We start from the raw sequence: 20,663 nt of genomic DNA on the forward strand, positions 1-20,663 counted from the left end.
AAGAGTTCAGATGCAAAAGCCTCTAAGCGCCACCGCCATCAAAAATGAGATAACAATGGTGAGTGCATGCTCTCCACACATAGTATACATTAATCAAATAATTTTGCTTCAAATCCCGCTAAATACCACTCTTTTCCTGGTCTGAAATGTCGATTTGTAAGGACAAATCTACAGGAGCCTGAAAAAAACTGGTAATTTAAAAGAAAAGTGGTCAGACGAATTTAGAGGGTTTTACATCTGAACTCTTCATATATTCTGATAGTATATTGTAATTAAATGTTTTGTATTGATTTCATTTTGGCAATAGTCCTTTGGACATTGTCCTTCTTTTTCAGCATTGTAACGTTCAAGTATCTATTTATTCAAGCCACTTAAAATATTAACACACAACAGAAAAGACAGGCATTCCAGTTCATGAAGACTCCATACCCTTCAGGGGAGGGCAAATCTGAAATTATCTATTTTTATCCAATATTGACAGCCACAGCAAGCCCATACCCTCTGTAATTCCTCCATCAAATTGTATACTGGAATGAAAAAGAACTATAGGAATCCTACAGTTTTGGTACGAAGTACAAAGTAATCTTATAGTCAATACAATAGGAATCTTGTATTTTGGGACATACTATAGCAGTAGCCTATACTATAGGAACACTATAAGGGCAAGGATATGATATTACATAATATTGACATTTTGACAGAAAACACACCAGAGTTTTGATATTTATATTTTATTTTAGATGTTAAAGGAATGTTTATATTTCATGACAAGAGCTAAAATGCTTTACATATATATTATGCTTTAAAGCAATTTTTCCTTTAAAATAACAGCTTCACAATCATTTTGATGGTATACACTGACTTAAAGGCCTAATAAGAAGAATAGTGCCTGTCATTGTTATTGCGCACCTGGGATGCCTGGTGTGGACAGTGGTGGAGAAGTGATCCTTTTTGACACTTTTCGGTGCTGAGGGTACCCCTTTAAGATCATATTCCAACTTTCAGGGAACCTTGCACATTGCAAAACTGATGCTAAAGGGATAAGTACTGTATGTTCAAAAGTGACAACAAGGGGTAAATAGCACTTCTTATGTTGCTTTAATGATGCCATGAAAACTAAGGTTTGTTCAACTGAAAGATAGCTATTTGCCAGCTTTGCTCAATATGCTGAAGAAATGTGAACCAGAACTGTCAATGGGCACATATCAACCTGAGATGCCTTTTGCTCCATTAAAATATGTTTTATGCCACTATAGAGTCTGCATTCTGCATCAGCGGTATCAGACCTTTTCCTAACCATCCAGTCTTCCACTCAACTTTACTCCTGCAAAAATCATTCCACCTGGATGAAAAGGTATAAGAGGCACATTGATTATGTGCAATATTTTTAGAATTACAGTTGCCTACAGTATGTAAAGAGTATCCAGTGGTCATAGAATACATTGGGCAATCCATTTAGCTGCTAAACGTGTTTGGTTGGGTGGGGAGGAAATGACCGTCATTTGAATAGGGGAATTTGAATGAATTTGGATATTTGGGTGGAAGAGAAAAACAGCTTTGATGAGTAGGTTAGTGAGCATTTATCATTTCACTCATTCATCTAAGAAGCCCAAACAAAGTAGTGATAAGAATTAGTGATTTAATGCTTAACATAATGAAAGGCACTCTTACTGAATACTGAGAGAAAGTGGAATAGAACATTATGTCCAATATTCCAATATGTGGTTTAATGTTCTGCATTATGTCCAATATTCCAATATGTGGGTTAATGTTCTGCATTTCTCATTAGTGGGTCACTTTGATACTAAAAGTATGATTCTATGTAAAGACTGTATGATATCTGTACTGTCCCTGTGTATATCTGTGTGTGACTGTAGTTAGAGATAAGCTGGAATATTATGACTTTGCAGTGTTTCACTGTTCTGCATGGCTGCGTCAGTAGCTATCTTCTCCAGATTGCCAGGTTGCCACTAATCAGAGTCTAATTCTGTGTTGTCCACGTGAAATGGGATGACCAATGCCATCTCCTGTCAGTCTGGAAGGATACTTAAACCCTAACTATTTCCTTGTCTAGTTAGAGCAGCAGATATCTTTAGGTGAAGTCATGCTGTCTCTCCCTTGATGCACATCATTGTAAATAAACTCTGTTCCTTATTTTTCATACTATTGGTCTGACTGGGTCTCTATTAAATCTATGGCATAAAAATTACCATCAATACTGAAACTGTCTTTAAGAGGACCCCTTCCGACCTATTTCCAACCATCCTGGAAATATTAATTGTTATTAAACAATTTGAAGGGTTCTATATTGAATGACAGTTTAATTCCAAACAAAGTAGCTATTGTATGACAGCATTGTGTTGGTACATGCTTGCATTACATACCTACAGCTGCCGCTCCACTAATGGTTCCCACTGCCACACCTAACAAAAAAACAGGGAACTGAGCCTCACTTGAAGACTGTGGGTTAGAGTCAGTGGCGTTCTGTTGGAGTGAAGATGTTGAAATGTCCGTTTGTGCAGTGGAACTTGCCAAAGGTGTGGACAGACGTTCCATTGGCATAGATTCAGTGCTCACAGAAGCCGATTTTGTTGAGACTGGGCCACCCACAGACGTCTTGAAAACCAAAAGGATCCCTGTTCGACATAGACATGAAATTAAAACTCTGTGTTACATTGCATTAAAAATATTAAAGGTAACTCTTCAAGGAAATACAGTACTCATTAAAATATGGAGTTTGTCCATATTTGCAGTTTAAAAATACTCCTTCAACTTGTGTCCTTTCACAAGACTATACATTTGAGGACAAGTGTGTCAAACCAACACTGAATTCATTAAATGAACTGACATAACCCTTCTCACCTTCACCGAGTGATTGAAGTATGCACTTGATATTTCATAAAATTGGCAAAAAAATATTTCAATAAATGTTATACAGATAAAGCTGTATCCATTAAACTGTTACGGAGCCACTGCTACTGTATGTCAGCTATCATAGGCTACATCTTCTCGAGGGAGTTCAAAGGCTTACTGGTCTTATTACTTTATTTATTCAAATGCAGTATCAAACAACATGAAGCCTACACAGATAATACTTATACAAAAGCTCCATACTTATACAAAAATTCCATAAAAGCGCTCTTCCTCAGCGCTTCCCTAAGATACTGACAGGTGAATTGTGGAATACTGGCAGGACATCAGCAAAGACACCATCTCCAAAGGCAAAATAAATACAAACAGCACATAACTAACAGCATTTAGGTCATCTCACAATGAAGGAAATATGTAGCCTACATCTCACATTGTGTGGGAATATTTGTTGACATGTGTATGAATGCATGTGTGGATATATGGATCACATTAATCTCACTCAGTCAAAATATGCTTGATGAGGAGGAAGCTACAGTACTTCAGGCAAATGTCCCAGAGAGAGAGAGGGAGGGAGGGAGCGAGACAGTGACGTCACTGGTTAGCCCATGAGGTGGTCTAGGGTGAGTGGGAGGGAAGTACTGGATTAGGGGCTCTGTGGTGCCCATAGAAAACAAAGGGGCTCCTGTATATGGAATCAGCACTGAGCGACCTGAAGGTCACTAAGCCCTCACACCATAGCCCGCCACCATTTAGTGAGCCTGGCGTTACATTAACTTTCCCAACCCTCAGAAATAGCCAAACCACAAGCCACCACGGTGTGCCACACAATGGGCTAAATCAGTCAGGAATGTCTATAATGAAACTAGCAAACATGATTGCAATGCCATTTTTTTTTAAAGAACAACAAATGGCAACAATATGGATGTTTGTGTCAGTAGTTTACAAATTAACACATTTCTCAATTGTGTTTCTTTTGCCTCATTATTGCAGGCTAACTCCCTCTGGTAATGATGTCAGCAACTGAATGAAGGAATATTTGAGACGTGTTATGAAATATACTATCTTTTCACCTCGTAGTAGGCTATTTGAAATTCAAATGAAATGTCTATAAGGTTTTAAACAGACCTATTTCAAATAGACGGGTTCTGTAGGCCTAGCCTATTCTATATTCTAATGTAGGTAAAATCTAGAGGGCGCTGTCCTGCAAAAATATAGGCGCCTTCTCCCAAAGTTGAGGCTGTAGCATTGCACAGGAATTAAGAATGCTTGTCGAGCGGTAGATGAATGCTAACGGTATCCATGAACTTGTCCTGGCGAGAAAAATAGTCATTTGAATGGGCGTATCACTAATATTTGACATATCTGTATAAGGAGCCTCGAGGATAAAACGCACTGCATAATGACGTTTCTAATGTTGGATTTCTTCATTTGTAATCCTGTGAGATGTAGCTAGCTACTTGGTTAGCTTGTTTGTTGGCCACCGGCTTTGCGCCAGGAGTAAAGACCAATCAATCGCCGGCTGCCTTCACCGCTAGTTTTTGTGTACAGAGTACTGCTGCTGAGGCAAGGGAAACGCGCAGCGGTCACCGGTGACTGGACCTGGTGGCGTGAGAACTACGTTAGCTAATGCAGTCAAGTGTATACCGAAATTTCCAGTCACCGGTTTTGAACCGAGGTGTTTAAATTACGCCGGCGAAGGTCGACCCAGATTATAATAATAGATATATCTTAGCTAGCCGGACAAGTGCTGCGCAAGGATGTTGCAAGTGCTTGGCTGCGGCGTCGTGGTTTTTCCAGGTCTGTTCTTCCTGTTTCGAAAAGTGCTACCGTCCATTTTCAAACATTGGACCGATGCTGACGTTGTTCTTGTTAGCGAGAGGTAAGTAATTTTATCCTTTATCATTCGGTTCTCAAATCACATTGCCAATAATCCTCTCTAACGGATCAGTGCCCGTTATCTGCTGGAAAGGTAGCGAACGGCCTCATGGTTTAGCCAAGTTAGGCTGAGAGGTGTATAAAATGTAGCTAACCTATCATAAATTAATTTATGAAACTATTAGCCAATGTAACGTTAAGCTAAATGACTTAAACATTAACGATGCATCTAGGTAATTGGCATTCAATGTTTGTGTCACAAGGGTATGCTAGCTTAGCGCTCGTGCATGAAATGATAACGCCGTTACATTAAGTAGCTAACAGTGTAGCTGTCCCGTTACTTGGTTTTTAAAGACAACTTTAATTGACTTGGCTTATTTATCCGTAGGATAAGATCCCACGTAAAAGCCTGACTCGAACTTGTTTAGAGGAGATGGGTACCCAGAGACAGAAAGTTATGGTGGATGCTCATTTATAATATTATAATATCTAACATCAGTTAACGTAACACAGCCGTTTAGTGTTATTACCTTTGCTCAGAAACGTCACAGGAGCATAAACTCATTTAACTGGTGCCTTAAAGTTACAGGTAAAACTATCTGTTGTATTCATTCAGAGGTAGTTTGTAACGTTATAATCGTAACATTAGTGTCACATTTCACGAGATGTATTGCAAAGCAAACTTCATGTTACTCAAATCAAGCTTGTGAATTTGAATTTGGTTGTTGGCAGCCCTCTACAAAATACAGAGAATCGAAGACTGGGATTAACGTTGTCATTTCACGTTAGAATTTAGCCAAATAAATGTTGGTGTTACATCAATTTCACTAGGTCAGCATATCAGCGTGCCGTCAAGTGGGATACCAGACTTTTGAATATCTGCCTCTGGGTCATTTGGGAAATCACATTCTGAGCAGAAGATATCAAGAAGACATTCACATTATCCCTCTCAAATACATACAATACTAATGTTAAAGAGACTTAACTGTATTTCATGTAACAAACTCATGTCATTCTCATTGGTCAGTATCCTTCACGTGACTCGGAGCTAAAGTGCTTGGGTGTTTTTCTCTTATGTGGTGCTTTTATCTATCGTAAGCAAACAAACAGCCTGTTTCAAACTGATAAGAGGTCAGCCAGAATTGCCTAAGCTGAAGGATGATTAAACTTTTGAATCGTCCGCCGAATTCCCGGCCAGTAGCCCTAAGACTTAAATTGAGCAGTCCAAATCTGTATTTATTCTAGGGACGTGCCTTCCGCAACCCAGTCGCCGGCCCATCCCGGCGTCACAGTTTAAATGTGGTAGGATAGGTCGGGTAGGATTCTCCTTAGCAATATCTTAAATGTGGTTAAGTATCTACCAACGCACTGGAGAATGCATCCACTTCCCAAGTGGATTGGTATCTTGGAAGGGAGAGCCATTCAGTGTGCCTATGTCCTGACACCAGTGGTTCACATCCCTTCCCCAAGTTGAGTGCATTTTGCCCATATGATGATTGCTAATGGGCACAAGGTTACAAGTAAAGCCTTTGTTACTCTTCTTCCAGCCTAAATCATCAGGGACAGGTCATTGTAAGGTGGCCGTTAGGACCCCTCTGTCCTGTATTCGGTGGTGCAAATGAAAGACATTCACACAAACAGGATGAAGTTTAGATCAGACTGTTCCTGATAATGTGCCCCATTTCATGCATGAAATATCTTGGCTGACCGTATTGAAGCTGTGATTTAGGACATGCCTTAAAATTGCTGCTTCTAAATTATTGGACTCGGGCCAGGCTCGCTGTTTGTTCTCTCCTTCCCCCTCTGACCACTGAACTTGTGGATGTCAGGTCAACCACTGCTAATCGTTTACCATGTACTTTATCTTCCATTGAGTTCAGTCTACTGATTGCACAGTGATGAGGGATAAGAGTGTGTGTCTAAATTTGCTGGTTGGGAATGCAGAAAAATGAAGGCACACCAGACATCTGGAGAGAAAACAACAAGCCGGTCAGGTTGTTCTCCGAGTTCAGCTAGTATGTCAGAGAGGTGTTAATGAACCGGCACCCTGCACAGTCATCATTCCCACCGTCAAGTGAAAGCAATTTCTCAGTGTCTGTGTTTGTGTGTGTGTGTGTGTGCACCTACAGTAGATGCAAGTGTGCTTGTGTGGAGGTAAGTGGGTGAGGTGCTCTGAGCTGTTTGCCTGCTCTCAAGTGTTTTGTTGATGTTTTTCCCCCTCGAGTCGACTACCCACTGAATCCTGCCTCTGTCGTCACTCGGGCCCCCGCTCCGGGCACTGGCCGAAGCACACAGCCGAGTGCAGCCTCAGCTCCTGCTCAGCTGCACACTCCATTAACCCCGAAGACGCAAGCTGAGCTCTGGATGAGCCAGCCAGTTTTCAACACGTTTCAGCCCCACTGAGTAATGGGGGAGGAGAAATCAGAGGCAGAGTCCATCTAACATGGCACACCAAGGTTGCCCTCCACTGCTGGGCCAAGAAGACTCTGTGTGTGTGTGTCTGTGTACGTACTTTACGCTTGCGTATGCTTTTGCATGTACGCAAAACGTGAGTGAGGCGGACAAAACAAAACAAAGGCTACCTTTTCCTCCCCGTCCGGTTACCCCCTTTTGTTCCTCGCCCAACTCCAAAAGGAGGAGAGCGGACACAAAGAGTGGATTGTGCAAATCTGGGTCTTGTGACAGTGTTTCTGAGTACGAGGCACTGAAAAATCAGTGAGCTGAGGGGCGCTTAACCGGGCCGTGGGGGGGGGCGGCTAACTCAAGCGTGAGCTGACAAGCCAGGCTCACGTGTCCACCGTTGTCATGCTGAAGAAGCACCAGCCTGGATACGGCGTCGGCCACTTGACAGTCTCTGGGAGTTTGCTTCACCACAAAACACTTGTCAACCTTTCGACTCCGTAGACTTCACCCCTCCTTTTAAGGCACATTCTAGTATATATTTTGGCCTTCTAGTATATATTTTTGCCTTTATTCAGATAGGAAGGTGAAGAATGACCAGAAGCTGGTGGGATCGGGAAATGGCCACAGGCTGGACTCGAACACGGGTCCCCCTCCCAAGGACCTTTCTGAAGAATTATACAGTTAATATCCATGCAGGATTCTGCGGAAAGATGCATGGCTGGATGTTAATTTAAAACCCCAATAAGAGCAATAACAGTCTTGACTTGACTTGTAATGACTTACGGCATGGGTAAAATTAAAATATAACTATTTTCTGCCCATACCAACTTCAGCAGTCTCAAGTTCATCGTTTACATTACGCAACGTTATTTTTATTTTGCATGGAATGCAGGTCTCTTATCTAGTAGGCCTATGAGAAAAGAAAAGGGATGATCATCACTGAACATGCTCCCATTTGTGGTCTGACTTGGGATCCTGTGATATTATGATGGATCCTCTGATCCTGTGATGTTTCGATAGCCTAAACAATTTAATTTCCTCCACGGAGCTAGCCAAAACTATCACAGACTCATCAACTTACACCCATATCAGCGTTGTGTTTTGCAACAGAAATAGGAAGAAATGTGAAGGTAAATAAATGTTTATTTGCCTTGTATTGAGATATGGCCTTGCTTATTTGTTTTGTACTATTTGTTATTCCTGCAGGCATGTTTATCCATTCAGCAGATATCAAATTACGGCATAACATGTAGGCTATCTGTAGGCTACTTGGACAGGAGTAACATGCAGTAAAGTTTGGAATTAATTTTAAGAGTGCCGTGCAAAGGATTCAGAAATGATTGATGACATTAACATGCAGTTGCATAATACGACAGTGACTTTAGGACTCGAAAAAAATAAGGACTTGAACTCAACTTGGCTTCGGGAAGACTTGACTTGGACTTGTTTGGGACATCTCTGTCTTGACTTGGGACTTGACTCGGACTTCAGCGTTAAGACTTGACTTACTTGTGACTTGCCAAACAATGACTTTGTCCCACCTCTGGTCTAAGGTATTGCCATACACCAGTGAGCATTTCAGAGCTGTAGAATATCCCTCTGATGGCCTTTGTAGGTTATGGCACTGGGTCATTCTTGCAGTCCATAAAAGAATATGGGTAAACTCACTAAGGCACAGTGGGGATGATGCAATATAATTAAGTCTAAGCATTTGCTAAATCGCTATAGTTATGCTCATGTTGGAAAGGGGCCCACAAAAGCCCTAATCATAATTCCAGTTGGATGTTGTGTCATCATATTTCAGAATCACTTAACACCTTCCAGGACTTTTGATTGTGCTTTGTCTGTTTCATTATAGCAGCTTCTGACCATGTGTGTAGCAGGTACCTGGTAGAGGCCTACATAGCTACCTTCTGTTCAAGGGTTAAACCATCTGGTAATTGTGACATTTGGCCAGCAGGTACTCACAGCGGGACTGCAGACTCTGCACGACCGATATAGTGCTGTGGCTCTGTGAGTCATTCTGGAATCTCTGTGTGTTCTCTTCCCTCCCAGGCTGGTGTCCTCGGTTCATGCCATCATGGCCACCACCGCTGGGGTGATCGTGGTGTGCTCATGCAGGGGCAATGTGATCAGTGACAAGTAAGTACAATAACCTCTTTCCCGAAGCACTGAGTTCACCAACTAACATAACCTTCAGTTAAGGTTAACCCTACTGAGAGAAAAATAAATAAATAACTAAATTGCCTCCCATTTCTGCACTTTAAGTACTCATCATTTGTTGTTAGTTGCTAAATCCACCAATAGTATGATTTTCTTAATTGATTTAGTTTGAATGATAATTGTAAATATTAGTTGAAAGTTGTTTTATCTTAGCATTCCAGATTACAGCAGGGCACAGTTGCACAGGGAGCATTTGTGACTTGTGTCTTAGCGCAGATCTGCTACATGCTAATGCCTGATCTCCTACTTGAGCAACCACTAGAGAGGTAATTACGTCCGTTAGCCCCCTCCAGATGGCTGGCCTTTTTAGATCCACCTTCACTCCAGCTCCACATCTGCTCGCACGCCGCCCTGTCCCGTCCTCTCCCGGAAGGACGGCGTGCGCGGGTCTGATCCCAGCCCTGGCGTGCCAGCTCTTCCTCCCCACAACAGTACATCCCCGCCCCGCCCTAACCCCTCCCTCCCTCCCATCCTCTCCCTCTGTCTGGATCAGAACCTGTGGTGGTGTGACCTGCCACCTGGCCGTCAGGGAACAGGCTGCGGTAGGACAGCGTAATAGAGTAATCCGACCACCCCGCCCCCACCCCTTCGCGGCCTTGCCAGGAGGTCCCAGCGAAAATACTCCCAGCAGCCCCGGTAATCCCCCCGCGGAGGCTTAAGCGCTGGGCCTGAGCGCGTGAGCAGCAGACATGATCCTGAGCATTGGGGGCAAAGAGCCACAGTCAGCGCAGTGAGGGCCAGCGAGACCAGGCTCAGGGAAAAAAGGGCCATCTTTGCGGTCTGCTAGTTTTCAGGTCAATGTGTACTTGTAAATATAGTTGTGGGTATGGCCAATGAATATTTCAGTGTTGAGAATATGAAGTATGAAATTATTCCAGGTCAAGAATTGGTAACCATATGTGTGCAGTGGAACTGTTTAGCATTAATTCAATATGATTGCTTATTTTCTGTGTGTGTGTGTGTGTGTGTGTGCATGCGTGCAGGCGTACATGCACACACACACAATCACAGATCTCTAGACGCACAGCTAAATAATCTTGTGATTTCAGTGTGGTTGTATAACCCTCCCCAAAACACATACGCACACACAGTTTAGGATAAGTGCTCCAGTACGTGTAGTGAGCTCATTGGATGTAATTAATCAGATCACACAACTTGTATTAGTGTGCTTGTATGGCTGTTGTGGCAGCAATTAATAGAAGCTATTAAGGAATTTAGTAAACAAGGACTTTGGCGAGCTGGACAGGAGGAAATTCAGTATACAGTACCTACAGTAGAAGTGTTAATAATGTTATTTCATAGCATGATGTGGCCCTCATGTCCACATAGAATGTCCACATAGAATGTCCATATAGAATGTCCATATAATGTCACCATAGAATGTCCATATAGAATGTCACCACACGTTTCTTTCTCTTCTTTATTTTTCTCTTCTTTTTCTCAGGCATTGGCTTGCCACCTATTTCGTCATCTGGTATGGCGTGCCCTACATGTCATACGACATCTTTGCCATGTACCTCAGCCACTACAACCGCTTCCGGGTCAAGGGTCACGAGGAATACAAGAAGCACTCGTGGAGGACGGTCAACTCATTTGTGCGTCGGGAGTTCCTGCTGGTCCTTCATCACATCGCCCTGCTGACCATCCTGCTGCCTGTGACACTGGTGAGCGTGAGAGGGAGGGAGGCAGAAAGAGAGAGATAGAGAGAGAAGGAAGCGAAAATGGAGCAACATGGGGGACGGGGCGGGAACTTTCCCTTCCCCCGTCTGCCTGCACTTGTCTGGCCAATCGGTGTTGTCATTTCGCCGACCCATCAACACTACTGATTAGACACACAGACATGCACCGACGCATGCACGCAGGCTCACGTAAGCCGGCGAGTGTGTGTACGACACACAACACACACACACACACAGTGACATGCACACGCTCTGCAGCTAATATTTCAGTCCATGGGAGGCAGGTGGTTTGGAAACCTGGCCCTGCCGTGTTTTGTGGGTCTGTCAGTGGCAGCGGTGATATGAGATCGCCTTACCCACGCCTCTATTATTCAGAGCCAGCTGCTGCACTGATACACCACCCCACCTCCACACGGCCTTTGTGTCCCTCCTACCCACTCGTATAACACACACGCGCACACACACACAAAACATGCAAACACACACAGCTAGTTAACACCCATATCAGTGGCTCTGCAGACAGATAAAAGTTACTGGTTGCTGAGATGGGGGGGGGTTTGAGTGTACTAAAATGCTTTGGCAGGCATTTTGGTGACTGCAGCTTTAGATAGAATTACCAGTGTTTAGTTCATTACGAACAAGAATAATGGCATGTTATTAAGTCATGCTGATACAACTGATGCTCTGATAGGGGAACCTCCAGTTGTGTGTGCTGCAGTGTGGGCATTCATTTGGAGTCTCTGTATGCTTGGCCATCAGAGGCTAGTTGGATACTTACTGTGAAAGGAGAACTCCAACTTTTGGGGAAATAATTTTGACGTTGTTAGCCTAGCATAGCATAAATTATTGGAAGTGGGTAGACCAGGTACAAGCTAGCTATAGGCTAATTGATCTAACCCACTTCCAGTGAATTATGCTAAGCTAGGCTTACAGTGTCAGACTGGGTTATTGTATGCACATAGAAGAGAGGGATTTGAATCCTCTTATCATACTCAGGGGTAGACATACAATAAACTGATTTCCCAAGAAGTTGGTGTGTTCCTTTAATTGTGCTAAAATAATAATGCTATATTTGAATCACATATAAACATTATCTAACGTACAAACGTAGGTCAGTATGAAGTAATTACCATTATTTAGAGCAAAAGTAAATGAATTCAAATGAGTTAAGTTTGCAGTAGGATCTATTGTATCCCCAGAGCCTGTCTGAGACAGGTGAGATGAGTTCACGTCTGTAATCCGTAAGGCAGATGTGTGTTTGGGACATCAGGCTGTGTCCGTGTCAGGTCATTAGCCTGTGCACAGATGGCAGGTCTCACTGTCCCTGCTCCTGCTTCATTAAACAAGTGAAGCCACTTCATCCCCATCAGACTAACTGCTGTAGTGGCTGCAGCAGCAACCAACCACCCCCCACACACACACACACACACACACACACACACACTCTCTGTGGCTCTGAACACAGAGCTCCCTGCGAGCTACCGAGTCGCCCCGGCCGGTCGGCGCTGCCTTGTGCGTTATCAGGTCAATTTGGCCCTGTGTCACTCACTGGAGGTCGTAGGTCTTTGAGTAACTGCTCCATAGTGGGTCATTATCTCGCTTTCATTGCAACATGTCTGTGTGTGTTATCATTGTTTTGGCTCATCACGCTATATTCCAAGACTCTTGTCTGTGCTTGGTGTGGTTGTGTGTTGTGGTGTGGTGTGGTGTAGCGTGCCTGTAGTCTGACGCTGTGTTCTCCTCTTTCCTCTCTGGTGTTCAGTTCCTCAGGAAAGACCAGGGAGATTTCTTCATCGGCTGCCTGTTCCTCACAGAGCTCAGCACTCCGTTTGTGTCTCTGGGGAAGATGCTCATCCAGGTGAGACACGCTCTAGGAACAGCTGACATGTATTGTGTACACACACACACACACACACACACACACACACACACACACTCTTGGTACATAAACAACACCAGTGACCTACATGCAGCTTTTGTACAGGGACGAGAGATTGGCACAAACCTCTACATACACACATACACACTCACACATATACATACTCATTCACAACCACATATTTGCATGTCTATACATCTTAAACAGATTCTAGAGTTTTTACTCGGCACTCTTGCAGAAGACATTACCGCAGCGCAGCCAGAGGAAAGTCAACAGTTCCGGTTCCTTTTTAAAAAGACTTGTCAGTCGGCCAGTGTCAGAACTGCTGGCCCCTTAAGAAAACAGTCTGGGGGCCCTGCTCTGCAATCTGTTGTCTTCAATTCTGCTGACTCCTGACTCAGAATTGAGCTCGATCGAGAGGTCTGTCTGTCTCTCTCTCTCTCTCTCTCTCTCTCTCTCTCTCTCTCTCTCTCTCTCTCTCTCAGTGACTAGGCACTGTCCTGCTCAGCCATACATGTTACACTGCACCCTGGTGGTTGGTTGAGAAAACAACGACCTCAGTCATGAGCTCAGCTCAGTCAGCACCTCTCAATGGCAGGGTCCCCATAGATAGAGGAACAGTGTGGAGCTGTGTTTTTATTAATGACCAGTAGCTCTTGTAGTTTGACACGATGGAGGTCAAGTTGATCTGGTCATTCCGGAGATTACCAGATAGCTCAGTGTGATGCACTTCATTGCATGGAATACATATTTCAACATAACATAATATCTGACCAATTCATACAGCAGTTTATATAATTTCTACAATTCTGTATGTTGAAGTTCTGTATATTTTAAAATCATTTTTAAAATATTATTTCATGTGACGTACCAGGCGGCTGTAACACGTGGCTCTTTCTGTCAGTGTTTTGTTTTGGTTACTTTTTTTTTCTTTCATATTAATCAACATCCTTTTCTTTGTTTTTTATGTCTCACCCCCCCCCCCCCTCTCTCTCCCCCTCTCTCTCCCTCTCTCCCCCCTCTCTCCCCCCCTCTCTCCCTCCCTCTCTCCCTATCGCAGCTGGGGCTCCAGGACAACTGGGTGCACAAGGCCAACGGTGGCATGGTGCTGCTCACCTTCTTCCTGTGCCGCATCACGCTCTTCCCCTACATGTACTGGGTGTACGGCCAGCACTACGGGCTGCCCCTCTACAGCGTGCCCTTCCACCTGCCCCTGTCCACCAACCTGGGCAACATGTGCATCATGGCGCCGCAGGTCTACTGGTTCGTCCTGCTCTGCAGAAAGGGCTACCGTCTCTACAAGCGCTCCCGAAACCCAGGCCCTCCAGCCGCCGCAGCCCTGGACAACGCCAGCGCCAAGGGAGACCAGTAGAGCCACACTCACACTCTTATCCACCACCCACCCAACTGACCAACCAACAGCACCGACAACTACTAGGGCACCATTTTACTACTACTGTTACAGTACAGATAGTGCTGCTACTGCTACTACTACTTTTGATCACTTCTAATACTTACTACTACTATTAAGACTGGTAGGACTCCTTCGGCCCCCTCCAAAAACCCGTCACTCGCTGTTCAGCTGAGCTCCACAGGAACAGTCTTGGGCATCGGTTCATACGCTTGGCCTCCGATTGGCTCCTCTCCTGCTTGTTGCCATGGAACTAAAGGGTTGTGGGGGGTGGGGTCGTGGTGGAGAGCGCCAGATGCCTCCCTCTGCAGGGTGAGGAAACGGCCGGAGTGGCCGGAGCGCTGGACGGCACCTCCTCTTTTGCCAGGAGCCGCCTCCAGAAGCAACTGGTGCACCCTGGGTCAAAAAGAGAGCCCCTCTCCCAATGTTGATGAACTACTGATTGAAGAGTCTGTTACAGTTTTAGACCAGTGACTTTGGATATGGGTATTATTTTATTTTTTTGGGTTCTGTCTGTCAAGTTGTTAGCCCAAGCAGCATCCGTTTGGGGAGATTTCCCCTTGTTCTTTCCAGAAAGTATTTTTGTTTTGAGAGGAAGGGGTGTGGGTGCACAAAGTGAATTGGCAAGAGTGTCATCCCATCATTCGTTCACTCACTATATAAATCCATAAATGTGATGTAACCCCGCTCCCCACAAACATACTACACATACAAGCTTTTACACACCATCGCACACATCTAGCTCTCCCTCTTCCCATCTCAGTCCGTCCACGACCACCACCCCGCAGTACTCCTGTCTTCCTTGTTTACAGTCCAATAGTTGTGTGTGTGTGTGTGTGTGTGTGTGTGTGTGCGTGTGTGTGTGTGTGTGTGCTTGTGTGTGTGTGCGTGCGTGTGTGTGTGCGCGCGAATGTCTGCACGCGAATGTGTGCACTGCCCCGCTGTGACAGTTTACAAGTTCTCTATAAACGTCCTTCCCCCAAAACAAAGTGGGGGTGGAAAACATTGCTCGGCACCTGGTTTAGGTGCTTCTGATATCAGTATAGTCAGCCTCCATTACAGAGGCCTCTCTTAAAATTGCTGTGCAGCCTCCTGACCACAGGGGGGCGACGTGGTGTGTAGACCTATCTGTTTACATCATGCACAGGAGGCATGCTCCAGGGTTGGTGGCGTGGCGTGGTTGAAGGGTGGGGTATGGTGTGGTTCTAGGCGGAGGTATTCAAGTTGGTGTCTCCAGGCTACTCAGTGACGAGAGTGGTAGGTGTGTGTGAATCTGGCCCTCCAACACTGGGGCCTACTGCTCGAGCCGCGTGAAATGCCCTGGGGCATTACTATGGAAATCATTTTGAGCAATAACACTGGCTTTTTTTTAGGGCAGAAGGGGGTAGATTAGCGTTCCCAGCATGCAAGAAGGACTGAACAGCTGCATGCTGCTCCGCAGAAACACAAACGCACTTATATTTATAGGAACAGATTATATATGACAAAATATGAAGACTCTGTTGGCAGGCAGGAACCCTTTGTCACTCGTAGCTTTTTAGCCTCTGTGGACAGAAGTGTTTAGTTTATTTTGCCACAGACTGTCCAGACCTGAAAGCTCCTTTGCCATGTCTGTCATGAGTAAAAAACCAGCGCTGACATATCACTGCGGCCCAATCACGGTCCTCAGATTGGTCCAGTTTGAACCAACCAAGGCAGATTTCTTTCTTTCGGAGTCTCTCATCATGTGAAAATGGCACTTGGTTGAGGTGCAGGTCTGTGTGCAGGATGTGGCTTTTCAGTTTGTAGCTGGTGGTTGAAGTAAGGTGCTGACCATTTTCATAGTCTTTCATCAGAGTTTGGTGAGCCTTGGGTGGTGGACCCAGACTGAAGCCAGGTTTAGCGTTAGCTTTGAACATTAGCATGGAACTCAGTGCGCACATCTCAGAGATCATTTCACAGGGCTCTCGACACATAGAATAAAATATATTTCATATGTTTTTAGCAAATGCGTATTATAGTTTTTACTACACCTTTTATGAAACTTTTGAGTAGATTAATTCCATGAATGCTATCACAAGCTCTTGAATTTTAAGGTATTGAATTGCTCTTAGAAATACATATAAGTCTGTTCACTGATAATATTTTAAGATCTTATAAATATGAAGAAAAACTGGACCTAAAAAAGCTGCCTTCAGCTGTGTGTGTGTGTGTGTGTGTGTGTGTATTTGAGTGAGTGTGTTTGAATTCATGTGCACATGAGTGTGTGTGTGTGTATATGTGGGTGGGTGTGTAGGTGGATGAGTTTGTCTGAGGCCTGAGAGGGCAAGATGTCATAGACGTCACTTTAAGCTTTCCTCTTCATGTGGGGAAAATATCCCCCCACGATTTCCTGACCTGTGAACTATGCACAGACCTCCTGTCGGCAATGCCGTCATGACACCGAAACATCCCCCAGTCCTCCCATCGCCCAACACTAGTCCTCTGAGCGATCCCCCAGTCTCTCCCGTCGCCCAACACTAGTCCTCTGAGCGATCCCCCAGTCCTCCCGTCGCCCAACACTAGTCCTCTGAGCGATCCCCCAGTCCTCCCGTCGCCCAACACTAGTCCTCCCGTCGCTGTCCGAGTGGTCAGCAGCGCCAGTCTCTCTGCTGGACGTCTGGTCCAGTTGGTCCAGCGTCGGGTGCGTTGGAAGCCCCGTGGGCCTCCCTTTAGATTAGTCTGTTTGTGTCCTTTGACCGAGCGGGTAGTTAGTCTTTGTTTGGCGGCCCCATGAATCTACTGTATGCCCCCCCACCCCCTCGTCTGTGTCGGTGTACCCCGTCCCGCTGGCTTCTGTCCAGAGCGCTGCATTGTGGTACGGCTGAGCTGGGCTGAATGGGTGCCCTCTGAATGAGTTTACTCTGTCCCCCCTTTGTTTGGCGCGACAGCAGCGAACCCTCTGGAAACATTTCCCTCTCGCCCCCGTGAGCGCTCTCATGCCACCCGCTTCCTCCGTCTCTTGTCTGCGGGTTTTAGACAGCGCCGGTTGGCAGCAGGGGTGGGGGGTTGTGAGCGAGATGGCATTGCCAAGAGACCACGTCTCCCTGATTTCGGAGGGTGTGTGTGGGGTGGGGTAGGATGGGGTGGGGGGTAGAAACGGCATAATTTGGGTAGACTTGGGGTGTTGGAACGCCTGTCCATTTTTGACGGGACATGTAGTCAGTCAGAGGGTGTTTTTTCTTTCCAAGGGAAATTGTGATCAGTGGACAACGACAGGCTGGCATATTGGCTTCCTCACACGTGCTGATACCGTAGGCTTGCGTCTGCTTACCCTCCGATTCTTTAACACTGGTGGGTCACATGTCCATCGTAGTTGGCATTACTTTCTAGGGGTCAAAGTTCAGCATGTAATTTGGAGACTTTGCACCCAGACAGAGTTGCTTCTGAGGAGTGAGATGTCATAGCATGCAAACACATATCCAGATAATCATTTTTATTGTCGTTAGTTATTAATTTTTTTTAACAGTAATATATAAAGTCTTATGTTTAGTCTCACTAGAGGCATCCTCTCTTTGCTCAGGGTATGGTGAAGAAGATGTTAACACTTGTTTGTTTCTCCTAGAGATTTATTTTTTGAAAAAAGTTGAAACTGTGAGTATAAGATGAAGAAGAAAAAAAGAAACCTGAAACTTAAAATACCTGGAATGACACTATTGTATATTTTGTTTTTCTCTTCTGTTTTCTCTTATTTGGGATGAAAGCATTCTGACATGGCTTGTGATATTGCAGCCTTAAAGGGTTGGTAGACCAAAGATTGTCAGGCACTTTAATCAATAATCATCAAAAAAAGTAAACAAAAGTGAACAGAATTTCACAAACGAGGACGATGGTGAAAAATGTCCCTCTCGTTTTAATTTGTCTCACTCCCTACACAATCTCATCACCGCCGCATTCGCCCGTGGCAAAGACGAACTCCCAACGTCTTGCATCTTATCAGAAAGAAATGGAGAAGCGGTGGTAGATGGGGCTAGTGTACTTGGGGACTTGTTGCCCCTCTGCAGTTTGGTTGCTAGACTTTTTACACATATCTAGATCAGGCTAGATCCTATCATTCCTGGGGGGTCGCTTTGGGGCTGCAAGTGATTCTGAGCCGTTATTGGTAATTTAATGACTGAAGGTGAACGAAAGACGAATGAAATAGGAAAAAGCTAAAATGGTCAAACCGAGATAATTGAGACGACAACTTGTACAAAGTTCGCACACACAAACGTGTTCTGTGTTGACCGGGTTGGTGCTGTTAACTCTGGACAGTGACAACCAAAATCAGAATCCAGTGCCTTGTGTTAAAAATCTGTTCGTATTACCCACACAAGCGCAGCACAAACCAGGCCGTTTTAACAGGCAGTGTTTACAAGGTTGAAGCTGCATTTCTATATTTGCTTGAGATGAGATCAGATGGCAGTTTACTGTGTACCTTTGCGAAACGAAGACAAGGATCAGACCTGCACTTGTTTACATCGTAAATTTTGCTAACGAAGCATTGGTGTTGAGCACACTCACAGATCTTAATGAATTGATGAGGTTACTATGTTACAGTTAGTTATTCACACAAAAATAAACATACCTTGGTCATTAAGAATTATTCAGAACTTTAATAGTGTTCTGAGTTCTTTGAAGACTGTTAGGTGCTCAACCACAATATGTATCAGAAAATCTCCACATGAAGACATTTATAGTTGTAATGCTGAGATTGGCGTGCACAGTAAATTACCCTGAAAAGATAAGACTTGAATTAAAAGCTTCATCCTAGCAGTCATGAATCATCCTTACCCATCACAGTAGCAGCAGAAAACTTCACTGACGTTATCACCTGTCACCAACATCCATACAACTTAAGCATCTGGTGAATCATTTTGGCTTTGAAACATCAACGTTCAGAATTTGTTTGCTGTGTTTGATATTTGATTGATGCTGTTCAAATGAAGGCAGAGGCTGTGTCCCAATTTTGCAAATTGCATTTCATACCCTCCTACCCCCCCCAATTCTTGGGTAGTTTCCAAAAAGCAAAAAGTCCCATTGTTTATTTGTGTGATCTGTACATTAAAGAAACCTGCTCTCCCATTCCAGTATCAGTTTCAGAAGAATTTTTGTCTGAACTTTGCAATGCCACAATATATTAGGAAACAACTTGAGGTGGCTAAATGGAAATGCCAACAAATGCCATCTTTAAAGATGCTGGGTATTAGGGCATCACAAAAGTCCTTGTCCTTATGGGATGAATTGATATTAGTTAATGTATCTCAGCAGATACATTGATGTAGCCGAGAGGTAATAGTTACAAGTGGGAGGAATGGTTGATGGAGAACCTTTCTGAAGTTGGGGCACAGCCTTCAGTCTATGTTAAGTTTTATGACTCTGGCCCTTTCTGGTGTCACTTTTCTTAGCTGTGGTTTCTTTCGCACAGCTCAATCACAACCTTTAACACTCCCTGCCTCCTTATTTTTGATAAACGTCTGATGATTTTTTCATATATTTATATATCAAAGTTTTGATATATACATAAAGGAGGGGTTTCTCTTTTGTTTGTAGTGTGACCTTTACTTTCTCTGAAAGAGACCTGGCTATTGACTGAAACTAACCTAAACGTTGATTGAGAGGAATTTATTTTGTTGCAACTTGTGAATCCAGACACTGTTAAGAGAAAAATAAATCTGATTGGGTGAAACCCTGTTAAATGAGTCATGGCTTCATTTGTTTTGTGGAAGATGTCACCAGTAGAGGGCAGAATGGGACAAAGACAGACCATCCTGCGTGCAAGACAACGCTTGCTGGTCCAGGTAGGATTACCACTTCACAACACACAAATACTCTTGATAGTTTACCTGGCTTAGTTATTTATCCATTTACTGGATCTTAAGCTAAACTGCTGTAAGTTAACTTCACCTCTCAAGTCCTCGCAGTAGTACCAAAGAAGAATGTTAACTGAATATGTATTTGCAATTTCTATGTTTTCCGAAGGGGGTCTATAAAAAGTACAGGCAAATAGTGATAAGTTCACAGGTATTACATGCTCCTCCACGCATACACACATACACACCACCAACACCGCTCAATGATGTAGACCATTTGCCATTTAACTATTTGTCAACGGTTTTGCCATCTAGCCAAGTGTCCGTCATCATGACATCTGTTATGCCCGGCTCAGGTACCTCAGGATTTGTCCTTCATAAACTGAAATTCTTTAGTCATAGAGGACTAAGAGTACATTCTCACATGCCAAGGTATTTGTTGCCATGCTTCATACCGTGATTCCCTGTGTTTTGGTGTCAAGTTCAAGACAGTGGTATACACTAAGTGTACA

General features: G+C 44.2%; 2 protein-coding genes and 1 long non-coding RNA gene across 4 annotated transcripts in view; 2 read left to right on the top strand and 1 right to left on the bottom strand.

The window, feature by feature from the left end:
• Positions 1–20,032, top strand: part of usp2b (ubiquitin specific peptidase 2b) — a 48,717-nt gene extending 28,685 nt beyond the window's left edge. The window contains exon 14 of the transcript XR_006031793.1: positions 15,162–20,032. The gene's annotated coding sequence lies outside the window, so the exon portion shown is untranslated. The remainder of the gene's footprint in view (positions 1–15,161) is intronic.
• LOC121708891 lies at positions 877–5,872 on the bottom strand. 2 transcript variants are annotated; one of them, XR_006031796.1, is made up of 3 exons: positions 5,733–5,872; positions 2,385–2,636; positions 877–1,342 (listed from the first exon to the last, which is right to left on the bottom strand). It is a non-coding gene; the product is annotated as an uncharacterized LOC121708891 (long non-coding RNA). The 2 variants fall into 2 exon arrangements; XR_006031795.1 differs by lacking the exon at positions 5,733–5,872 and adding an exon at positions 5,277–5,554.
• On the top strand, positions 4,076–20,032 carry tlcd3a (TLC domain containing 3A). Its single transcript, XM_042091831.1, has 5 exons — positions 4,076–4,750; positions 9,205–9,291; positions 10,817–11,036; positions 12,814–12,909; positions 13,991–20,032. The coding sequence occupies exons 1-5, from the start codon at positions 4,629–4,631 to the stop codon at positions 14,300–14,302; spliced, it is 837 nt and encodes a 278-aa protein (XP_041947765.1). The 5' UTR covers positions 4,076–4,628; the 3' UTR covers positions 14,303–20,032.
• Positions 20,033–20,663: the final 631 nt, after the last annotated feature.

Source organism: Alosa sapidissima, chromosome 5 (genome assembly GCF_018492685.1).
Source record: "Alosa sapidissima isolate fAloSap1 chromosome 5, fAloSap1.pri, whole genome shotgun sequence".
In the NCBI taxonomy this organism is placed as follows: domain Eukaryota; kingdom Metazoa; phylum Chordata; class Actinopteri; order Clupeiformes; family Clupeidae; genus Alosa; species Alosa sapidissima.

Bases quoted from the DNA above. Each gene is read 5' to 3' on its own strand.
- tlcd3a (XM_042091831.1), top strand. From the start codon at position 4,629: ATGTTGCAAGTGCTTGGCTGCGGCGTCGTGGTTTTTCCAGGTCTGTTC. The intron at 4,751-9,204 runs GTAAGTAATTTT...CTTCCCTCCCAG, and splicing joins GTTGTTCTTGTTAGCGAGAG to GCTGGTGTCCTCGGTTCATG. The intron at 12,910-13,990 runs GTGAGACACGCT...TCCCTATCGCAG, and splicing joins TGGGGAAGATGCTCATCCAG to CTGGGGCTCCAGGACAACTG.